Genomic DNA, 25,768 nt, shown 5'->3' on the forward strand with positions numbered 1-25,768 from the left:
GTCTTCATTAGCATCACCAGAGTCAGCAGCTGTTTAAGGGAGTGAATGCCCCAAAGTGGCATCAGAGCACGAACGATGCACCCATAACCATACAGAGACCATACCAAGTTTGAGCTCACAGCCCTTAAACTCAGGGGTATATATCCAAGCCAATGAGAACCCTCTTTTCGGCACTGTGAGCATCTAGCACCTACTCTACAATGACTGCGCTCGGTCACTGAGAGACTGAAGGATGACATGACAGCAACATGCCACATTAAAAACCTTACCAATAATGAGCCATTCCCATCTGACATAGAGAAATAATGCAATATTATAGCAAACTAATTTTTTCCAAACTATTTCCAGGAGAACATAAGTCCCACTAGAGACTGTGGTTAAAAAACTTTGACCTCACCCTGACTGGTGTGGTTCGGTGGGTTAGGAGTCACCTGACAAAGCAAAAGGTTGACAGTTTGATTCCCAATCAGGACACATGCCTGGGTTTCCAGCAGGGTCCCCAGTTCAGGGTGTGCAAGGGGCAACCAATCAATGTTTCTCTCACACAACCATGTTTCTCCCCCTATCTTCCTCCCTCCCTTTCCTTTCTCTAAAAATAAATGAATAAAATATTTTTTAAAAGAACAAAAACTCTGCCCCTTTTTCCTCCTCTTAGAGAGTCACAGTGCTGACAGGTACTCCAAAGGTTCTGAGAGGCCCGACTGAAAGCAAGCCTGTTTAACCATGCTTAACTCCACATTTCCCAAAAATCATTGGACAAGGAAACCGTGTTTATACAATACATCAACATCCTGTCAAATAGTACTGTGGGGGATAGCACATTAGGAAAGGCATTAGAGTACACTGTTCCCTCTAGGCCTCAGCCCAAATGTATCTCAGGAGTGAAACAGAAAAAATTACAACCACAGCAGAGAGGGTATTTAAGAACCCATATTACAACTGGAATATGGTGACATCTATTGTTGTCATGATACACATATGTAATTTGATTGTGTCGCCTAAAAATACACAGAGATGGTATAAATTAAAAGCAATTAAAACACCCCAAAAGCTATTTCTAAATGAAGACAGACTAAAAGATTAAAAGTAGAAGCAGAAGAAGGGAGACCTAATCAAACTTTTAAGCCTACCAAATGTACTGACAACCAGAGACTGGACTTTTTTTTTCTATTTTTAATTTATTTTTAGAGAGGGGAAGGGAGGGAGAAAGAGAAAAAGAAAAACATCAATGTGTGGTTGCCTGTTAAGTTCCCCTACGAGGGACCTGGCTTACAGCCCATACATGTTCCCTGACTGGGAATCAAACTGGTGACCCTATGGTTTGCAGTCTAGCACCCAATCCAATGAGCCAGCCCAGCCTGGGCTGGGCTTTTTTTTTTAAGAAGGGCATACCCATTAAACACCACAAAAAAGGTTCTGCAATAAAGACAAACTAATACACTTATAAAAATAATGGTTAACACACACTCTTCTTTACCCTGAAAAGATCAAAATGAAGTTAATTTTTTTTCTCAAGGAATGACACAATCTCAAAAAAGTAACATGCTGAATGGGAGTCAAAAGTTCCCCAACCAAATACTGGTTCTGCCACTATGGGAGTTGAAGGATCTTTTTATTCATGGCAGAGCAGTGACCAGGGTTCAAGTCTGCAAACTAGGCCATGACAAGAATGTAGCCACCTTGAAACACTCATAGAAAAGGTCTAATCCCTTATTGGGCCTATATACTTTAAAAAATATACCCTTGTCAGCAGAAGTGGAGACCCAAAGCTTCCTAACAGTACATAAACCCAAACTGGCCTACTTAACGGTCCCATATCTACATGCAGATAAGCCAGGAGGATCAACTGGGGAGCAAAACAGACTGCACAACCCAGGGTTCTAGTATGAGGAAATAAAGTCTTAAAACCTCTGACTGTAAAAACCTGGGGGGGTTGCAGCGGCGAGAAAAACTCCCAGCCTCACAGGAGAGTTCCTTGGAAAGACCCACAGTGTCCTAGAACTTACACAAACCCACCCACCCTGGAATCAGCAACAGAAGGGACCAACTTGCTTGTGGATAGTAAAGGAAGCAACTGAAAGCCTGCCAAGAGCTGAGCAAGCAACATTGTTCCCTCTCGGATCCCTCCTCCCCCCCACAGTACTGCAATGCACCCATGTGGGTTGTCCCACCCTGGAGAATACCTAGGGCTCCACCGCATACTATGTAACAGGTGTGCCCAGACGAAAAAAAAGATGTATGGCCCAAATGTAAAACAGATCTAAGCTCCAGAAAAAATACGACTAAGTGACAAAGAGACAGCCAACCTATCAGATGCGCAGTTCAAAGCACTAATTATCACGATGCTCACAGAAATGGTTGAGATAGTCAGAAAATAGAGGAAAAAGTGAAGGCTCTGAAAAGTGAAATAAAGAGGAATGTATAGGGAACCTACAGTGAAGGGAAGGAGACCAGGACTCAAATCAATGATTTGGAACAGAAGGAAAAAATAAACACTCAACCAGAACAGAATGAAGAAACAAGAATTCAAAAAAATGAGGAGAGGCTTAGGAACCTCCAGGACATCTTTAAATGTTCCAACATCTGAGTCATAGGGGTGCCAGAAGGGAAAGAGGAAGAGCAAGAAACTGAAAACTTATTTGAACAAACAATGAAGGAAAACTTCCCCAATCTGGCAAAGGAAATAGACCTCCAAAAGTCCAGGAAGCTTAGGGAGTCCCAAAGAAGTTGGACCCAATGAAGCATGCACCAAAGCACATCATAATTACATTACCCAATATTAACGATAAGGAGCGAATCTTAAAAGCAGCTACTTACAAAGGAGTTCCCATAAGACTATCAGCTGATTTCTCAAAAGATACCTTGCAGGCAAGAGGGGCTAGAAAGAAGTATTCCAAGTCATGAAAGGCAAGGACCTATATCCAAGATTACTCTATCCAGCAAAGCTATCATTTAGAATGGGAGGGCAGACAAAGTGCTTCCCAGATCAGGTTAAGTTAAAAAAGTTCATCATCACCAAGCCCTTATTATATGAAATGTTAAAGGAACTTATCTAAGAAAGAGAAGATGATCAAAAATGGGACCAGTAAAATGACAATAAGCTCACAACTATCAACAACTGAATGTAAAAAGAAAAAACAAACAAACAAACAAAAAACTAATCAAACAACTTAGAATAGGAACAGAATCACAGAAATGGAGATCACATGGAGTGTTATCATTGGGGAGGGGGAGGGAGGAGAATGAGGGGAAAGGTGCAGGGAATGAATAAGAAGCATGAATGAATGGTAGGTTCAAAATAGACAGGGATAGATTAAGAATAGTATGGAAAATGGAGAAGCCAAAGAACTTATATGTACAACCTATGGACATGAACTAAGGGGGAAGGATGCTGGAGGGTGGGATGGTGCAGGGCAGAGGGGAATAAAGGAGAGGGGAAAAAATGGGACAACTGTAACAGCATAATCAATGAAATACATTTAAAAAAAAGAGAGGCAGGGAAAACCATCTGGGGACCGTCTACTATCCTAACAGAAACAGCCACTACTTAGCTCCTATCTGTTGCGTCACTGGGAATACTGCCAGATCTTCTGATCTTATAAGAGAAGCTCAAAATACAAATTTTATGTGACATTAACAAACTTTTAAAACTATGTGGATCAAACAAAATATATCTGTGGCACATTTGCAAAAAGGTAGTAGATATTAACAACTTGACACCTATCACAATAATTTAAAAGAAGATGACATAAAAAGAAACAAAGCAATGCATGCAAAAATACCTTTAAAAGTTTTTAAAGGAACATTTTCTTTATACCTGATATCTACCCAAAAAGCTGGATCTAAGTCTTAAAACTCTGTAGGTATTCAGTAATTATTAGAACAGGGATCTCATAAAGCACTGGGATAATCCCAATGATGAGAAAACAAATGTAAAACACCCTTAATTTTACAGATAGAAATGACATGCTCAGTAACTTACCAGCCCTCCTTGTTTACAAATGAGAACAAAGCAGTCAGTCTCCTCAGCAGCAAATGTGGTGTCAGTCTAGAAAACCACAATTCTTTGTAATCAATCCTTTCATAAATACTAGCTTGGGTCCCATTTTTATAATACAGCATTATAACATGGTATTTCTCAATAACACATTACTGTGCAGTATTTTTTAGTTATTTTTGCTTAAACTAATTAAGTAATACTAATTTTTGGCCATCTTATGGAAGTGAAATCAATGCCTGCTTCGGAGCACCAGGGATACTAAGGGTTTCTCTAGACAGTGTTTCTCCCTCCAGTCTACAGCATGGAGAATATCTTTGCAAACCTCTTCAAGGGCCTTTTTTACAAAAAAGAAATTTGCATTCTTATCAGGAGCCTGTATGCTACGGGGAAGACCACTACTTGTACAAACTGAAGCTGAGTAAGATCATGTCCACCATCCCCATCATAGGTTTCTATGTGGAGACCATAGAGGGATGTGGGCAACCAGGACAAGACCTGGCCTCTGTGGCTCCATTACTTCCAGAATATAGAAGGTCTCATATTCAACAGCGATGACCAAGAGCACATGAATGAGGCCCAAGAGGAGCTCAAGGGGATGCTGACCTGCTCATGTTCAAAAACAAGTAGGACCTCCCTCTCCCTAACATCATGAACAAGCTGTGCCTGCACTCTTTGCACTACAGGAACTGGTGCATTCGGGCCACCTGTGCCACCAGTGGGGGCACTGGTGAGGGACTGGACTGGCTGTCCACTCAGCTCCAGAACCAGAAGTGAGCCACACTCCTCTCTCCCGCCTCACTCCCTCCTTCACCCTTGCTTTCTTCTCATGTGGCAGAAGAGCCCCTGTGGGGTGAGCGCCAGAGCTATCTCCATGGCCAGGCCCAGCATGCTTTACCACACCGTAATGTGCAACCACAGCCAGCACCGGGGTTGTTGTTGGTTTTTTTATGAAAACAGTTCCTGTTTCTGATGAGGCAGTATCTGATTCTCCTATGCAATATTAGTCAGCTTTATTTTTATTGTACAAAGAGAATCAACCCAGTGTTTAGTACTGAGAAGTGATTTTAGGCAGCCAGGGCCTCTGGAGTCACTGTCAGATCAGCCCAATGTTCCTCCTCTGGGCTTTAGATCTATTTTAGTGGTTGGTTTGAAACCCAAACTCAGTGCATTTTTTAAAAATAGTTACAAACAGCCCTAACAGGTATGGCTCAGTTGGTTGGGCGTCCTCCCACAAAGCAAAAGGTGGCTAGTTCAATTCCTAGTCAGAGCACATTGCCTGGATTCGTCCCTGGTCAGGACACATATGAGAAGCAGCCAATCAATGTTTCTCCCCTCTCTTTCTCCCTCCCTTCCCTCCTCTCTAAAAATAAACAAATAAAATCTTAAAATAGTTATAAATACAAGAGAAAGGAGAAATGTGCCAACTGTAGGTTCTGCAATAAGGCTGGAGTCCAAGATACCCATGGTCTGTCTCCTGTCTGGAACATGCAGTGGGAAGAACCAACCACAGTACATTTGCATGGTCACCTATGGTCCATGATTGAGTGACTCACTGGGTTACCTGCATCCCATAGCATTTATGCTTGTTACCTGTGCTTATACCACTACCCAGGGGATAGGCTGCACGCCGAGGCCACCACTCACAGACCCCTTGAAGGGACCCTAGCCTACCCTTGGGTCAGTATAGTTGCTTCAGTGGGACACCAGTCTAGCCTGAGCAGAAGCTATCCATGGTCACCACGCACTCCAGGTTACCTGGGTCCCACTAATAGGAACATGGGAAGGTGGCCAGTCATCTTAGAACAGAGCTCCTCAGAGCCTCTGTCCAAATGTACTTTCACTTCCTCAGCCTGCAAGGGTCAGATCTGAGATCAAAAACAACCACCTCTAGCCCTGGCTGATGTGGCTCAGTGGACTGAGTGCCGGCCTGCAAACCAAAAGGCCTCTGGTTCAATTCCCAGTCAAAGCACGTGCCTGGGTTGCAGGCCAGGTCCCCAGTAGGGGGCACACAAGAGGCAACCACACATTGATGTTTCTCTCCCTTTCTCGCCCCTCTCCCTCTGTCTAAAAATAAAATATTTTTTAAAAATCATGTTAAAATCAACCACCTCTAATTTCTTCTTTTGTATTTTAATAAACACTGAAGAAGCTGGAGCTGTTATACATTATCATAGGGAAAACCTCAGAACTGGTTTATCTGGTGTCCTGGAACCTCTTACTGCTTTCAGTACACAATTAGTAATCAACTCTTTTACATACTTATTTTCAGTTTTCATCTCAACAAACAAGAAATGTAATTACAGCTATTATAATAAAATCTCTTAACTATTAAAAACACTAATTTTTATGTTTTTTTAATTCTGCTTTTCCTCATTTGACTCCACCACTCTTGATAAAACCCCAGCCCAGTCAACACCTAACAGTGCACTGTGATCCAAACAAAAGACCATCCATGCAATCACCACTAATTTGCTGGAAAGTTAGGCCTAAGCTAATGTATGTTACTGTCACTAATTTATATGGCTGTAATAAGCCATTAAGTTTCAAAGACAAGGTACATAGAGAGAGAAAAATAAAATGTGGTTGGTTCTTTCAAGACTTCAAAATTCAGCCCATTTCAGACAATAATGTCTGAAAATTGTACATTTCACTAACTAAAATGAACCGTTAGGTCCACATTTTAAGACACACTGGCAATCTCCTTAGGATCTTTACACAATAAGAATAAAATTGGACCCACATGCAATTCATTTAGCTTTAAAGTTAATTACAATGCATGACATGATAGCTCTTCGTGCTTCCTCCTATGCACAAAAAAATCACATTATTTAAACATTTTACTTTTAAAACAGATAACCTTTTTTTCATATTTACACATCAAAATATTGACAATGTTAAGCAGTGTGTGTGTTCTTCTCTTTCTAAAAGTCTGGACAATAACTAATGGAGAGCAGGTTTTGAAAGAAACAAAATTCTACAACAAAAAGGCCATATAAAGAGACTATTTGCCTTTAAAAGGTAAATATGAGTATGAAAAGGAGAGCAGAGAAGAAAAAAGGGAAAATGTACACCCAAATAACAGCCAGCAGAGGGCTTGGAACTCTGCCTTGCATTTGGACCATTAAGGGTTTGGGGTTAATGGCATCTCTGGTTCCAGGCAGAAACAACCCAAATCCTTTTGAGAGAAGAGCCTCCTCCATCAAAACCGGCAAATTTTCCACAAATTAAGATGAAGCCAAAACATACAGCCAAAAAGCACCCTCACCCAGGGAGGCAAGCCAACATGGAAGCAGCAAAAACAGCTGACAAAGCATGTAGAACGCTCCCCGACCTGATATCAAGGACTGTTGATCTCAGAATTATCAGAGAAACATTAAAATATATAAAATGTTTAAAGATATAAAAACTGGAATCACAAAGATAAGCAAGTAAAATAAACTATTTGTAATGACCAATCAGATCTGGAGGGGTGGGGTGGATTTCTAAAAGCAAACTAAAAATTGAGATTTCATTAACATTATTAAACTAAAAATCTCAATGAGAGTGTTAAATAAGTAGTTAATCTGAAGATAAAATTTAAGACATTGACACGGAGTGCAGTACACAAAATATAAGACGGAAAGTCTGAAAGGCAAAGTAGATTAAGTATGTGTAAGGTATCTCAGACCTTTACTGATGCCACAGCCTTTATTTCCCAGTGGCCAAAATCCCTATTGTGCTTGTAGAATAAAACTGCTTATAAAGCCTTCATTAGCTCCTCCTCTTGAATGATAATCTTCTATGTGGCCAAATATTTGGGTTCATTCTGGACTTAGGCATTTCAATGGTTCTTGGTCTTACTACTTTTCAAGTAATTCTGGATTGGGGATTCAAAAAACTAAAACTGTTTTATTTGATATAATATAAAATACAGAATTGATCTTTCCACAGTAAGACAATTACTGTAATGCTTTTGCTATTTACCTTGATACATCATTTTCCCAACAAAATAGTTGCCCGATATTTTTGTTTGTAAATGTGCTTTCACAGCATACTTTGTATACATGTAAAGACAGGTATTTAATTCTCACTATTTATTTCTAACTAATTAAAAAAATAAAAAGTACATAAACTGTGATAGAACTTTACTTGCTGTTCTGGTCCTCGTGGTGCTCGCCAGGTTAAGTATGCTGATCAGTCACATACTTACAAAAGAAACCTTCCCAATAGGGCATATATAAAAGGATGAGAATCTGAAATGGCTTTCAATACCCCCATTACATATTGGATGTTCTATAAGTATTAAGTGCAAAACAAGCACTTAATTGACAATCATTAAAGCTGTGAATGGCTTCTAATTTTATTTTAAACTCTGTAGATTATATTTAAATATTTCAAAAATATGTTCCTGATTTTGAGATACCAAGTGATATTGTGCAGTCATCACTTCATTGAATGTGTTCAACAGTCCCATGAAGTTTATAAAGTGAACCTTTTATCATAGCTTCAGGAGCTAAAATTAAAATTAATTGGTTATCACAAAAAAAGGACAACACTGAAAACATTAAACATTAAACATTTTTTGTTTAAAAAAATGAAAAACTAATTGGTTATCACAAAAAAAAGGACAACACTGAAAACATTACACATTTTTTGTTTAAAAAAATGAAAAGAACAATCCACAACTAAAGCAAATAACTCAACCAATACAACTGGCATAGTTTTCGTATCCAGAATACATAAATAATTCCAAGTAATAAAAAAAAGTCAAACATTCTAATAGAAAAATAGGAGCAGGTTTTACCAAAGAAGAACATGAATAGCTAATAAAGACATGAAAATATATTCTCATATCATTTGTGGTCAGAAAAATGCAAATTCAGAGCTTCGGGCCAAGATGAAGGTGTAGGTGGAAACACTGTGCCCCCTCCCACAACTAAATTTAAAGACAGCTAAGTTTGAGAAACAAAGACACAGCCAAAACAGTGAAAATTGAACTGTACGGAAGTCCAACAACAACGATCCACTCCACCAGACCAGTAAGAGGGGCAGAGTCAGCAGCAGAGCAGGGTTGGGCTGGAAAGATCCTTCGGTCCAACCGGTCCAACCGACCCGGAAGCGAAGCGGAGGTGGTTGGTAGATCCCAGGCATGGGGTGGCGATGGGCAGGCCCAGTGAGGGTGCAGGGCAGCTGGCTGAGTGCAGTCACACATTTGCATGCAGATAAACCAAGCAAAGGAGCAAACAGTGAGACAGACTGCTCTGGCTAGGGCCCCAGCGACGGGAATTAGAGCCTGAAAGCACCAACTGGATAGACTTTCTTGGGATCAAGGGGCCGGGAGAGGCTCCCAGGCCCACAGACAGTTCCTTGGAGAGACCCACAGGGTCCTGGAGAGTACACGGGCCCACACACTCGGGAACCAGCACCAGAGGGGCCCAATTTGTTTGTGGGAAGCCGCAGCAGGGACAGAAATCTGAGAGAGAGTGGAGCGGAGCAAAGCACCATTTTTTTTCCCTCTCTGACCCCGCCCCCACATACAGCGTCACAACCCAGCCACTTGGTCTCTCGGCCCTGGCGAACACCTAAGGCTCCACCCCTCATACATAACAGGTTTGAACAGACCAAACATTATGACTCAAGAACAACTCAAAGCTCCAGAGCCTACAATTCTAAGTGACCAAGAAATAGCCAGCCTTTCAGATGCACAGTTCAAAACACTGGTGATCAGGATGCTCACAGAATTGGTTGATTTTAGCCACAAATTAGAGGAACCTATGAAGGCTAAACTGATGAAATGAAGGGAAATGCACAGGAAACCAATAGTGATGGAAAGGAAACTGGGACTCAAATCAAGGGAGTGGACCAGAAGGAAGAAAAAAAAATTACCAAACAAAAAAGAATGAAGAAACAAGAATTCAAAAAGATGAGGAGAGGCTTAGGAACCTCTAGGACATCTTTAAACATTCCAACATCCAAATTATAGGGGTACCAGAAGGGGAAGAGGAACAGCCATGAGTGGAAAACTGATTGGAACAAATAATTAAGGAGAACTTCCCCAGTCTGGCAAAGGAAATAGACTTCCAGGAAGTCCAAGAAGCCCAGAGAGTCCCAAAGAAGTTGGACCCAAGAAGGAACACACCAAGGCACATTAGAATTACATTAGCCAAGATTAAATTGAAGAACAGAATTCTAGAAGCAGCAAGAGATAAGGGGACAGTCACCTACAAAGGAGTTCCCATCAGACTGTCAGTGGATTTCTCAAGAGACCTTACAGGCAAGAAGGGGCTGGAAAGAAGTATTCCAAGTCATGAAATGCAAGGATCTACATCCAAGATTGCTCTATCCAACAAAGCTTTCATTTAGAATGGAAGGACAGATAAAGTGCTTCTCAGATAAGATCAAATTGAAGGAGTTCATCACCACCAAGCCCTTATTATATGAAATGTTAAAGGGACTTATCTAAGAAAAAGAAGATAAAAAATATGAACAGTGAAAGGACAGCAAACTCACAGTTATTAACAACTACACCTAAAACAAAAGCAAACTAAGAGGACAGCTAGATCAGGAGTGGAACCATAGAAATGGAGATCACATGGACGGTTAGCAACAGGGGAGTGGGAGGAGGAGAAGGGGGAAGAAGGTACGGAGATAAGTAGCATAGACGGTAAGTAGAAAATAGATAGGTGGAGGGCAGGAATACTATGGGAAATACAGAAACTAAGGAACTTGTGACACATGGACATGAACGAAAGGGGGGAATGGTGGGGGAGGGGTGTGCAGGGTGGAGGGGAGTGAAGGGGGAACGGGACAACTGTAATGGCATAATCAATAAAATATATTTAAAAAAAAGAAAAATGCAAATACACACACAAGACATTTTAGTCATAAGACAATAAGTAAAAAGGTGAACAATAGTAAGTGCCAAAAAGGACGTATTCGTAAACACGAGGAAGCTTTTGGAGGTAATGAAACATTCTACTACTGGGTTGGCAGCAATGGTTACACAAAAATCACTGAATTTTTACATTTTGTGGTTTGTAAATTACACCTCAGTAAGACTGTCTTAAACATAAGCATATACTGCTGGAGGAGCATAAATTGACACAAACCCTTCGGAAAACAATTCAGTATCTAGAGTGAAGTTGGACACTCTATGAGGGAGCATTTCCATTCCTAGGTGAAGGCTCTAGAGCAGGGGTATCAAACTCATTTTCACCGGGGGCCACATCAGCCTCGAGGTTGCCTTTAAATGGCCAAATGTAATTTTCAGATTGTATAAATGTAACTACTCCCTAACTAGGGGCAAGGAGCTCAGAGCTGCCGCCTGTTGGAAACAAGGTGCCAGGTCGGATGAAACAAGGTGGAGGGCTGGATTCGGCCCACGGACCTTGTGTTTGCCACCTATGCTTTAGGGAAACTTCTTTACATATGTAGGAATCATATGTTCATAGTAGCAATATTTGTTTTTCAAAGAGAAAAAAGAAAATATCCCCTGGCAGCAAAACAAAAATAAAATGTAACTTCATAAAATGAAGTATTATCCAGCAACTAAAATGACTGAACAATAGCTCACACAAAACCTACTATTCAGTGAAAAAAAACCCGAAGTCTATAATGGAGATAAAAATGGTAATGGAAGGAGATTTGACTTGGAGTGATGAACACACAATATAATATACAGTTGCTGTATTATAGAACTGTACATCTCAAACCTATATAATTTTATTAACCAATGTTGCCCCAATAAACTCAACAAAAAAGGGGGAGAAAAGAAAAAACCAAATTCCCAGGATTACCTAAAGTGATACTATTTTAATAAGGTTAAAAAATAAGCCAAACTAAATATACATCAATGTGGCACAAACCATTCTTGTGATACTAACAATGGCTGGACTTTTTCTGGACAGACCTCGTATATCGAAATTACCGGGCATACTGATCACCCAGTACCCTTAGAACATTTTAGCATCCTCGTTCTTCTCTATGGCTCACATGTTGATGCTTACCAATGTCCTGAATTCTCAGGGATTCTCAGTCCCCCAGAAGCTTAACCTCTTTACATTCCCATGGTACCTGGTATTCCTACCACCATGAGGTACCTAGTCTGCCCTGCACATGTTATTGGTCCCTCAGAGAAACGATTCATGACTCTCCAGCTACCTGATCAGCACCTTGCACTGGCAAACACCTCATATCCCTAACACTTCTCATACCCCCATAAAACATTCAGCATGGGACTCCGCATATATTTGTAGGTTTACAATTTAACACTTTGTTGACCACCTAAGTGTACTTTGGTGAGCTTTAAAAGTTGAGACGTGAAGAGAAGAGTTAAAACAAAAATTAACAACTCATTCCAAATGTCTTTTAAATCATTTCTGACACAAGATCAGCCAGTTTTCCCTGTGAACATTCCATGGTTGGAATCAGTAGCTCCTTATCCTGAGGGCAGCCTAATCTGCTTTGGGGCAGCTGTACACGCAAAGACACTTGAGGGCAGTAGCCATATACTATGAGGTCATCCTGTGGGTGAACTTTAACTCTCTTCCATCAACAATTCCCTGACAATATCCACTCGGAAAACAAAGACTCCAGACATGCAACATTCTTGATGCAATGTGAACAGAACTATCATCACCTCCCCTGGCTGGGTGGTATAATTTGGGATCATGAAGGCTAAGACTTCATTCATTAAAGACCAGCCATAACATGCCTGCAGATAATGAGTTCTGATTAACTAAAAGCTTTATTTCACAAAACAAAAATCTGAAAGTCACATTATTATAGTCCATAACTGTCTTTGCTCCAAAATATGTCTAGAATAATGACATCTTATTTTCTTTTTTAAAGATTTTATTTATTTATCTTTAGAGGGGAAGGGAAAGAGAGAGGGAGAGAAATATCTGTGTACGGTTGCCTCTCGTGCATCCCCTGCTGGGAACTGGCCTGCAACCCAGGCATGTGTCCTGACTGGGAATCGAACCACAATCCTTTGGTTCGTAGGCCCTCGCTCAATCCACTGAGCTACAACCAGTCAGGGCGAAAATAATGACATTTTACCTTGGGTGTGAAAAGTACACAAGTTAGTGTAATGGCTTCAAATTATTTCTTATTTTAGGATAAATGATATTCTGACATGATAAAAATACAAAAACGGAAAGGAACTCTGCTGGTGACTCAGTGAAATCTTGTTCATTTGGAAAACCACAGCCTTAGATAAATTTGTTGTCCCACAGCACCATCTGGTGGATGAACGTATTTAAGCTAGTCCATGTGAAAAGAGGAAAATAATGTCACCTGTGAGACTAAATGCTGTTAAAACTAAAATCTTACTGTGAAAATATTCCCATGATTTAGCCAACAGATTTCTTATAAAAAGGATCTTAACAAAATCCTAATACAAAAGAAATCTAGAACTCATAAAAAGTCATATGAAAGAAGAAATTTGAAGAAACTGCTTCAAGAAGAAGTATTGTAAAGCAAATATTTTTAAACTGGAAGGAACCTAAGACAACTGTTAATTCAATCCCTTCCCTTTACAGATGAAGACTTTAGAGCAAAGACTGAGCTTCCCCAAAAGTCACAGCTAAGGACAATGAACATTGATTATATAAGTAAATGGGTTAAATATTCTGTGCTGATTACTACAGACTTCCATTTTGAGAGACTGCTGAAGAAAAGGCGGGAAATAAGGCAGTCAGTGTGTCTGGTTCAAAGAGCCATTCTCTGGTTAGCAATGACTTTGCCACCCCACTGTAGATTGTAAACTACACCCTACACTGACCCATGCAAAACCAGGTCCCTCCCGGCCTCCACAGCCCACCTGCAGCCCTCTTCACATTACAGTTATCTGTTTTCACCTGTTTCAAAAAACCATCCCACCAATAAAAGACAGATAAATGTTATATCACTTGTTGAAGAACATCTATCATTTTTAAAAAGCATTCACAACGTGTTTAAAATGGAAAGGAACGGGAAGATAAGACCGAACTATGTTCATTGTGACACCACATCTGCTTTTGAAAAATAATTATCAAGCATTAAATTGAGAAAAAATTGGAAGGAAATACGATAAAAATTTTTGACAGCTGTTGTCTCTGAGTGAAAGGATTATGAGTGATTTAAATTTTATATAATACCAATTTTTAATATATAACATTTATATTAACAAAAAGGTCATTTTTACCCTAAAATGTATGCATTTGTAATAAGACATTTAACAGAAATTAGAAATAGGACCCCATATACACACCTAACCATAGCAAAAGAAAAAAATCACTACCTCTCAAGGAGAAATACAAAGTATAGGATATTATACTTAAGCCCTGGCTGGTGTGGCTCAGGGGATTGAGTGCTGGCCTGCACACTGAAAGGTTGCCGGTTCAATTCACAGTCAGGGCACATGCCTGGGTTGTGGGCCAGGTCCCTACTTGGGGGCATGTGAGAGGCAACCACACATTGATATCTCTCTCCTTCTCTTTCCACCTCCCCTCTTCCCTTCTATCTAGAAACAAATAAATAAAATAATTAAAAATAAATAAATACATACATACATACATATATACCTGCATGACAAAAGCAATAGACCAGCAAATTAATATTGAAAGGAAATCTTAGAAATATAATTCCTTTAAAATATTTTATATATTTTTCAGACACTGGGATTTGAGTTTACATCCTAAGCCCATTTTCTGCTTATAAAATCTTGCCTGAGTTATATATCAGGATATATGGCAAGATGTTCCCCAAGGAATTCCACAGCTGGCTGTTTAAGAACCCTGTCTCCTAATGTGATTAGGTCTCTGAGGTACTTAACAAAGGTGCAATTACCTGAAGGTCTGTAAACAAGAATGAAACACTACTGCCCTGCCGGAAGGCCTGGGTGATAGAGGAGGTGGGTGGGGCTTACAGGAGGAGATGTCACCCCTCAAGTAAGGGAAAATCTTGTAAAGAAGAATCTTTTGGAATTAGATAATATTCTGGGAGATCCTTCTAGTGTTAGGGATTAGGGAGATAATAGCCAGTTTAAGCAAAGCACATGGAATTTCATTTTCAACCTCATTCAATGAACCATTCACTATCAACATTAAAAGGATCACCCTTATACTATACGACAGGTAGTACTAGAAATGCAGCCTTAAGTAGCATACACCACATGCCTGAACAACACTCTGTACTGTACTAAAGTAAGTAAATAATCTTGACCTTTTTCTGAGCTCACACACAAAACAAGGAGAACACATCCCATCTTCAAAGGCCTGTGGAAATACACGTGGCTACTGGCTATCCAGAAATGTTCTATCCTCTCTTTCCAACAGATACCTGTTGACTTTCATGACCCTTAGGCAAGCCAAATTATCCCACATAGTACTTTTTTCTCCCTGTTCCTCTTTTTTCTTTACCTTCTTTTTTTGTGTGTTTTCTTCTTTAACAAAAGGCTAACTTTTTAAATGTACAGTTAGCAAAGGCTATTAAAATTTTCTTTACTAGTGAACCAGACCTTATTGAAACATATCAAAAAATGCACCCCTGTGCTCATTGCAACATTACTTACAATAGCCAAGATTTCGAAGCAGCCCAAGTGCCCATCAGTAGGTGAGTGGATTAAAAAAGCTGTGGTACATTTATACAATAGAATACTACTTGACTATAAAAAAAAGAAGGAAATCATATCTTTTGCAACAGCAAAGATGGATCTAGAAAGTATTATGCTAAGTGAAATAAGCCCATCAGAGGAAGACAAATACTTATATGTGGAATCTAATGAACAAAATAAACAAACTAGCAACAGACTCACTGACACAGAAAACAGCCTAAACAGACTGACAGCTGTTACAGGGGCGGGGTGGGGTTGAGGGCTGGGTGAAAGGGTGAAGGAATTAACCACAAAAAGAAACAAAACTCATAGATACAGACAACAGTACGGTGACTACCAGAGGAAAAGTGGAGTGGGTGGAGATAGAAGAGCGTAAAGGAGGGATAAATAGTGATGGAAAGAGACTTGACTTTGGGGGATGAACACACAATATAATATAAAAAAATGTATTATAAAATTACATACCTGAAACCTACATAGTTTTATTAACCAATGTCACCTCAATACATTCAATTAAAAATTTTTTTAGAAAACATTTTTTGGCCCTGGCTGTTGTGGCTCAGTGAATTGAATGCCAGCCAGCCTGTACACCAAACGGTCACTGATTCAATTCCCAGTCAGGGCACATGCCTGGGTTGCAGGCCAAGTCTCCAGCAGGGGGTACATGAGAGGCAACCGCACATTGATATTTCTCTCCCTTTGTTTCTCCTTCCTTTCCCCCTCTCTAAAAATATATAAATAAAATCTTTTTTAAAAAAAGCTACAACCTGCATTTTAAAAAAAAGAAGACATTTTTTAAAAGTTCAGATCTTAGGATTCTTATGCTAATGTTACTGTAACGAAGGAACCATATGCCTACCCAAGAGCACAGGTAGCTCTGAATAGAAACTTCGAAATCAAAGTTCAAGACCTTATTTAATTTCAGAAGGTTCCTGACATCATCAAACATTTCAACAATTTCATTGCCTTAAGATATCAATGTAGTCAATGTATATGAATCTCATTCTCCTGAGAACATTCAGAATTTGATCCTATACCTCAAAAAGGCTTTGAGCATCCTTACCCAAGAACAAATAATTATGCCTCTATATTGGGAATTGGCAAACTTTTCCTGCAAAGGGACAAGCAGTAAATATTATAGCTTTTGTGAGCCAATAATCTCTGTCACAATTACTCAACTCTGCCACTGTAGGGCAAAAAAAGCCATCCAAGATCCGTACAGAAAAAGTTCAAACATTGTTAATATAACAAGAACAGTTTGTGGGACATCGATGTAACCTGGCAGCCAAAGACAGTGGACTGGAGTGTGCATGTGTGAACAATGACGACTTCACTATACTTACTACTCAGTGGGGGTGGTACACACAGTTGAGTGAGCATTCAAAATGACTGAGTGAGCAGAGCAACAAATCTGTATCCAATCTCGCATTAAGCTTGAACATTCCTCCATGGAAACTATTCAAATGATTCAAAAGGCTTTTAGGGACAATACAATGAGTGCAGCAAGATTAAGACCATGTTAACTGTGTTTTTTGATTGGGAAGGTATTGCCCATCACAAGTACGCCCCTCCAGGCCCAATGAATTAATAAGGAGTACTACCCCAATGTTTTTCATCAGTTGAGAGATGCAATACAACAAAAATGGCTGCAGCTACGGGCAACTGGTAATTGGCAGCTTCATCATGACAACACACCCACTCATGCATCACGTCTTGTTCAGACTTTCTGCAGAGTTTTGGGGGAAACACCAAATCACCCAGTTGACTCAGCCTCACTACAACCCAGGTCTGGCATCCTACAACTTTTGGCTTGTCCCAAAACTAAAATCACCTTTGAAAGGGGAGAGGTTTTAGACCATTGATGAGATTCAGGAAAATATGATGGGGCAGCTAATGGTAATTGGGAGAACTGTGTAAGACCCCAAGGTGCCTGCTTTGAAGGGCACTGAGGCGTTATTGTCCTATGTACAATGTTTCTTGTATCTTCTATTTTCTGCAGCAATGTCTCTATTTTTCATATTACATGGCTGGATACTTTCTAAACAGACCTCTATATATGTAAATGAATGAATGAGGCTATACTCCAATAAAACTTCATTTACAAAGAATAGCAACAGGCAGAATCTGACTGCCAAGCCCTGCCCTTCATCATATGCACAAAGGCTGGGTTTTCTTAATGCAGGCCTTTGATAGTCTTCATATTTCAGTTTAAAAAACAGTAATTTGCTTAAAATGTATTAGTGTTATTGCTACCATAGGCTACTGCCCATGGTGTTGACAGAGTTCTCAGTACATCCTCAGGAATTAAGTTCTGAAGGAAGCGACAGAATGAATAAAGGGTCCACACTATGCCCTGGGATCTCAGGCCCTTCTTCCTTTACTACCAAGACCAACTGCTCTCATGAACACCTCACCCCCAATTCCTGTGTTGATCGACATTACAATGGCACCTCCCTGCCTGATGCTGCAAGAGAAAGGAGAGGCTGCTACAGCACGGGGTCCAGGGGACCAGGCCCACAGCCCTGTCTCCAATCTTGAATTGGTCCCTGGCCCTCAGATGCCAAGCCACTCTTCCAGGTCTGCCTCACTCTCCTCAAGCCCATGTACAGTATAAAGCCTCCAAATTCAAGTATTTTTACTGAACTTGGTCTTACCCTCAAATTTACCTAGTTCCTGTCTCATCCTCCTCTCTTCCTTCTTTACCTGACTTCAACTTACTCCTCTAGGCCCAACTCAGATGCCCCCTTCCCACAAGAATGTCTTTCCTTCAATGCCAAGACTGCTTTAAGTACCTCTTCTCCAGGTTCCATGGAACCCCACATTTGCCTTTATGGCCCAGGTCCTTATAACTCTTTGCCCCACTGGCCCTATCGACCCCACCGCCCCTCTGGGAATTATTTGAGAATGAGGACCCTTATTCATCTTTGCACCTTACACAAACTGTTTCTCTTACATCCCCTCATCCTCTCAAAGAACTCCCATCTACACATACACACACACACACTATGATTTATTTTCAATCATTCTTTTAAGATTAAAGAAAACACTCATAACTAGAAACGAGGGGAAAGTGAACTACAAATTGAGGAGTATAATCCCTTTTAAAATAATGCCATGAACCATAATAAGCCAGTTCCCAATACAATTTAAATATTGAGCTGAACAGTTCAACAATACAATGATACTATAGTAATACATGGGCTTTTTCAATGATCATTCACTGCCATGATTTCAGATGTTCCTGACAGTTACAGGCTATCCTTACACTCCCTCTTCATCACTCTCTTTAATACACTCTCTTGTTACTCCCTATCCACCTCAAGGAGACAAATACAAGTTATTTCCCATTTGTTTGAATTTAGGTATCTTGAGTGTGATTCCTTTCACTTACCAGTAGCAGTTTACAACATCTCTCTCACGTCATTCTTTATGCCTCAAAAGCACCGAAAATGTCAGCTCCACTCTGAAGCAACTAAATGCTCCCACAGAGCCTACAAAAAATCCGTAACATACTATGCCTTGTCGGTCCTACCAAAATGACACAGTCCGGCCTCCCAAATCTACAAATAATGAGGAAGGTTTAAAACTGCATGCTTACAAACTAGCTAATTTTGTTCATTGGATTTAATCATTTAAGTTACTTAAATCTGAAGCCTAAAGTCAATGTTCACTTGAAGCATTGCCAATGTGTAACTGGTTTACAAACACAAGCAGTAAATTGATAAGCACAGTAAACCAAAGTCCATCAGCCTCATCTATGCAGGAAACAATTGTTATTTCACTACCAAATATGGAAAGCTAGTTCAGGGCTTTTTATACCCATTGTTTTTACAACTGTCCCCCAAAACCTGCTTCTAACTCTTAATCACATATGTAAAAAGAAACAAAGAACTTAATGATCCAAAGGGGTGGTTAGAAAAAATAACTTGGTCTAAGTTATTTTTACTAAGTTTTTAATAAAAAACTTAATTTAATACGTTTTTATTAAAACTTAGTTTTAATGATAAAACTTTGTTTTAGGGTTTTTTTTTATTTTAGAGCACTTAGACATACAACCTATCAGCCCAGTATCCAGATGATTCCTCAGCTAACTTCTCCTTTCAGAAGCCTGAAAACATGCCAGGATATCACAGAGAAGAAACCAGAGAGAAGGCCCAAAATAAACCATCAGCTCGGAAGAAATTTGTAGTGACATCGACCTAGTTTTACACATTTACACAACTAGGAGACTGACTATAAGTAACTGCTTCCCTAAAGCTGGTGTGGGGGATAAGAGCAACTGGCAGCCTCTCTACTGGCCTCAAAATTTTGTAAAAGCAATTTAACTGCTCTGGGCTTCAAGTGTAAAATATCAACAATATTTAAATACCCTCACCCATTCCAGTGGAAATCCCACAAAACCTGGCTTAATACAACAAAGGTGCCATGTTCTGCAAGAAAGCCTTAGTGGTACTAGCACTCATTTTCCCAAAAACGTAACCATAACATGTTAAACTTAAAAGATAGTTGTTATTACTAAAGAATAAATCAGTAATACAATTGGAACTGAAATATCAAAAATAGCAACAATTTAATAAAGGTACAATTTGAAACTGGCAGTACAGAAATGGCTGGAACACAGTAAAATGATCCTCTGGAGAGCAATACTGAAAATGTTTCTAAAGCTAAAATACTATTAAAACCTTCTCAGATCTTTGGTGGGGAAACACGTACACATATGTAAATACATACATACACAAATACACACACTCACATAAACTGAAAGACCAAAGGGAAATCATAAAAAGGCTACTTCTCTTTAGTATGCTTATGAGTAACATTTCTTCATATTTTCCCCTATTTTTCATTTTTCTACCTGAGTATGTACTACCTTATTAATAAACAAAAAATTCTCAACACAGAAGTTATTTATACTAATAAAAAACCAGGAGAAGAAAGGATGTTCCCTCTTTTTTAATTTTTATTTTTAATATTTCAAACATATACATATTTACTGAGCCTCAATTACCAACAGTTTGCCCGACTTCATTCAACCATACCCATTCCACTTTGTTTTCTGAGGTATCTTATAAATAAATCCCAGACTCCATGTTATTTCACCAGTATATCTTTCAAGTGTGCATCTTCAGTTGATAAGAAAAATATTTATATAGCCACCATGCCATCGTTATATCTAAAAGTGACAACAATAATTCCACAGTATCATATAATACTCAGTCCATATTCAAAAAAGAATAGTCCTTTCAATAACAGCCTTCAACAACACGAAATCCATACAGAAAATTTGAAAATGTGATACTACCTCATAACCAGGATGTATAAAAAACTATAAATCAATAAGAAAAGCACAACACAAAAGAAAACTGTACAAGAGGTTGAACAGGTACAAGATACTACTACACACATCCAACAGAGTAGCTGAAATTACAAGACTGGTGTTAATAGCATCAGGGAGAATGCGGAGCAATGGGAACTCACAAACATTGCTATAGAAAGGTGTGACCTAGAAAATAGTTTTCTTTAAAGCTAAATGCATGAATATCTTATAACCACTCCTAGGCATGCACACTATAGAAACCCTTCCATACTCTAGGAAACATATAAAACATTCACAGAAGTTCTGAGCACAAAGCCAAAACTAGAGGCGACCAAAACAATCATTAGTAGCAGAAGAATAATAAACTGTGGTGCATTCATATAATAGAATATACAGCAATGAAAATAAATGAACTATAGGTACACATGATACAGAAAAACTTTAGAAATACGATAAGGTGTGACAGAAGGCAGACAGATAAGAATATACTGAATGATCCTTCTAGTCATATAAAGTTTTGAAACAAGATACAATTAGCTACATTTTTAAAGAAAAGAAAGGAGTGATTACCCTGAAGTCTGAATAGTGATTATCCTTAGAGAAAAAGGGGAGAGTATTATACTAGGTAAAGAAGGTGTACAGGCATACTCCAGCATGCTGGTAATGTTTCCCTGATGTCAGTGATGACATATGGCATTCACTTTACAATAATTCATGAAGGTCTAACGTTATGTTTATGTCCTTTCTAGCTTGTTCTGTTTTTCAAAATATAAATGGTATAAAAATACACAATAATTGACTCAGACAAGGAGTACCAGTGAATGTAAACTTATTGGGTGAAAGGCCGTTGGGGAAAAAAATATTCATCTGCTCTCCAAGTAACACCCTATAGATCACTTATTGATTATAAGAAGATGTCCTTGTCTGGATCCTTCAAATGCAGAAAAAAATGTTTATAAATAATATTATTGAGACAATTAAGGATCTATAAATATGGTCTGTATATTAGATGATATCATATAAATCTTAAATTGCCTTGTAATTAACAGACACATGTTGAAATAATTAAGAGTTAACTGTCATGATGTCTGCAACTTACTTTCAAATGTTACAGCTCAGAGACAGACAGAGTGACAAACATAAAGCAAATCGGCCAAATACGACTGGTGAATCTAGGTGAAGGTGTTCACTGAACTACTTCAACCTTTTGCTGGGCAAGAAATTTTTCAAAATAGAGCAATAGGAGAGGGATGAAAGGTTTCAAAAAAGGAAAAAAATTAAAAATAAGAATTACAAAAAGGCAAAAAGGATTGGACTATATCTAGTAGATGATGCTCTCCTGAAACTGGAAAGACTATACTAATATGTACTTTTTTTTTCCCAATTTTTTTATTTAATTATTTTTCAAGTACAGTTTTCTGTCTATTACTCCCATCCCATCCCATCCCCCATCCTCCCCCCTCCCTCCCATTTCCCCCCTTCTCAGTTGTTGTCCATGTATCCTTTATATAGGTTCCTCTAAATCCCTCCCTTATTTCCCCTGAAATTCCCTCCCCTCTCCCCTCTGGTCACTGTCAGCCTGTTCCTAATAGGTACTTTTTAAAAAAATTCTCACAGTTCATGGAAGAAAAAAAGATAAGTCTGCTCAAATATATCTTTTTTAAATTATTAAGGAAAAACTACAGGAATATATTTTAAAATACTGCTTTTACCTTAACATGGTATTCTGGATATTTCCTGTTTTCAAAATATATTCATCATGAGCTTTGCTTTTTAAAAAATTTAATGTAATTTAAAGAATAGTCAGTTATATACTATAGATTAGTACTACTATACTAATACTACTAGTATTACTATACTATACTACATATTACTATATATATTACTGTTGAATAATCAGGTACTTGTTCAACTAGCTCATTTCAATTAAAAAATACCAGCTGTAGAAATTCTATTGATGTGTCTTTTCTTCTTCTTGTCCCACGAGAAATTATGAATCACACAAAGCACAACAAATGACTACTTCTCAACTACCTAAAATGGTCACAGGAGTAGTAACATAAAATGATTCTTTACAAAGCCTATTATAAATATAAATATACCTCATCATATATGCTCCCATTAATGTCTGCTCCATAGATGGGGGCCACAAAAGTTAAGTTCTTCCAGTACTTGCGCTCCAAATCTTCATAATCCAAGTATCTTGGGGTACAATATCTGGAAAAGGCATACCAAAACAGTAAGTGCAAAATAGTTAAGACAATTTTAAGATTTTTCTCCACCCATCTGATTTAAATCACTTTCTAAACAAAATTCCATTAATGAAAATACTGCTGCGATTTGTGATGTCAAATTTAACAAGCAAATATACATTAGTGTTTATCGTAGATATCTGAATACTCTTAAGATTCCTAAATAACACTATGAAAACTTCCTATTTTTAACTAGTAAGGAAAATACTTTCTTGAAAGTATCAGTAATAGAAAAGTACTTAAAAACTCATTATTTTAGCTTTCAAAATATTTTTTTAAATCTTCTACCAATTATACATACGTCATCCCTAAGTGGATGTCCATGGGGGTTCTAGAACCCCCACCATGGATAACAAAACCTGAAAACACTCAAGTCTTTTATATAAATGGATAGTATTTCCATATAACCTACTCATATCATCCCATATACTTTAAATCATCTTTAGATTACTTATAATACCTAACAAAATGTAAATAGTAATTATACTATTGTTTAAGAAAAAAACATCTGTACACGTTCAGTATAGCCACAACCATCTTGTGCCTAACTACACAGTACATGTCAGCAACAACATAATATTTTTTTTTAAATAGCAAACTTTTTTTGTTTTTTTCAAATATTTTTATTTATTTATCTTTAGAGGGGAAGGGAAGGAGAGAGGGAGAGAAATATCAATGTATGGTTGCCTCTCATGTGTCCCCTGCCGGGAACTGGCCTGCAACCCAGGCATGTGCCCTGACTAGGAATCAAACCATGCTCCTCTGGTTCGCAAGCCCACGCTCAATCCACTGAACTACACCAGCCAGGAACAACATAACATTTTTAAAAATATTTTCAATCTATAGTTGGCAACTAATACAATAATAGTATCCCTTCAAGTCATTCAAGGATTTTTTTAAAAGATTTTATTTGTTTTTAGACAGAAGGGAAGGGAGGGAGATAGAGAGGAAGAGGAACATCAAGGTGTGGCTGCTTCTCACACATCCCCTACTGGGAAACTCATCTGCAACCCAGGCATGTGCCCTGACTGGGAATCAAACCAGGGACCCTTTGGTTCACAGGCCAGAGCTCAGTCCACTGAGCCACACCAGCCAGGGCCAAGGATTTTATTTTTAAATCACTCATCTTCTAGTATGTATAATTTATCATTTAAGACTTAAACACGGTCACACGAAGAAAATTTCCTGGGGGGGATGGACTGGGATGGGAGTGGGGGACAGAAAACTGTACTTGAACAAGAATTAAATTTAAAAAATTAATCCAAAAAAAGAGAAAATTTGCCTTACAAAGATGAATTATGTATATAATAAATTCATGACAAGTAAACTATAGAAAAAACTATTTAGAGATATTATTAATGAGATGATAAAACAAGGAACAATTTTCTTAGCAGTAAACTAAATCTAAGTGGGCAACTACCTGAAGAACAGAAACAGTTAAATAGGAGTAATGTGCAGGAAACTCATTTTCATTACAAACTTCTTTGTCTACTTGGTTTCTGACCATGTCCGAGTGTATCTTTGAAAGAAATAAAAATAGAAAACGGAATCCACTCACTTGCCACTGTTGGCCAGCTGCCTAAACTCCTTCACTGTCATGGCTTTTTTCTGGATGTTGTATTGAGTGAACAGTCCTGACTGCCCTGTGACCATCTGCTGAATGGGTGCCGGGATCAGCAAATTATCAATTGCATCATAGCACTGCCTTGGCTTCCACTCCTTAGGAGGAATCACCTGAAAATAAAATATAATAAAATATTAGCTTGAAAATATTCCAAGTAGTTATTTAGCTTGCATAATCCAGCAGAATACACATGAGGAATATGTCAGCATTTCTGTGACAAATATGTGAAAGAATCATGAAGATTCAGATTAAGGAAAATGTTCACATTCTCCCAAATATCCCTTACTGATAATGATTTTTTTATAAAGCAAAAATTACTGAGTACTCACTATACCAAATTTTATACTTGAATTAACTTTATTTTTAGTTGATGCTGTTAATGTCCCAATTTTAAATGTAAAATTGAGAGACAGAACTATAACTTCTAAAGTTCAGGTACTATTTATACAAATGAGAAAAAAATAAGTAAATATTTGTGTAGTGTACATATTTTTTAAATTGTCTGAAGGTAACTGACAGGAATGGCTGTTAGTCATATTACCAATCTACCTCCAAAGGTTGGTTTAGCACATCAGAAATTTTTTTCCTCTTAACATAAAGCTAAAAGACAATGAAATGTGCACTAGTCAATATATTTTTAACTGCCTTTCATGCAATATGATAAAGAGTGGTATGCTCATAAATGTTTAACAACCAGCTTTCTGGGGAAGTTCGGGAAACCTTGACTTGGAGCTTTTGCGTATTTCCATGGTAACCACTACCACTGTGGCCAATTTGAGTTTACCAATATCACTAAACATGGAGTAGGAAAAAGATGTGAACTATTAATTCCAATGTGTCTGTGTGAGGTTGCTCAGCCCACAGTTTTCCCAGTTACAGTATTGCCCCATCCCCAACAGTCAAAAACACAATGTGCATACTGAGACTTCCTGGGAATGAGCCTTCCTAGTGCTGTGAGATCACAGTCTCCAATCAAAAAACTGGTCATCAGTGCATGCTT

General features: G+C 38.5%; 1 protein-coding gene across 3 annotated transcripts in view; it reads right to left on the minus strand.

Annotated features, from left to right (window-relative positions):
- KDM4C (lysine demethylase 4C) overlaps positions 1-25,768 on the minus strand; it is a 404,720-nt gene that overhangs the window by 326,187 nt on the left and 52,765 nt on the right. For all 3 annotated transcript variants that reach the window (XM_037061395.1, XM_037061394.1, XM_037061396.1), the window contains exons 3-4: positions 24,703-24,878; positions 22,995-23,109 (exon numbers count right to left, since the gene is read on the minus strand). In XM_037061395.1, coding sequence (XP_036917290.1) covers positions 22,995-23,109; positions 24,703-24,878 — 291 coding nt within the window. The remainder of the gene's footprint in view (positions 1-22,994; positions 23,110-24,702; positions 24,879-25,768) is intronic.

The sequence above is a fragment of the Sturnira hondurensis genome, unplaced genomic scaffold, assembly GCF_014824575.4.
Source record: "Sturnira hondurensis isolate 20B ecotype Veracruz unplaced genomic scaffold, ASM1482457v3 Scaffold0013378, whole genome shotgun sequence".
NCBI lineage: Eukaryota > Metazoa > Chordata > Mammalia > Chiroptera > Phyllostomidae > Sturnira > Sturnira hondurensis.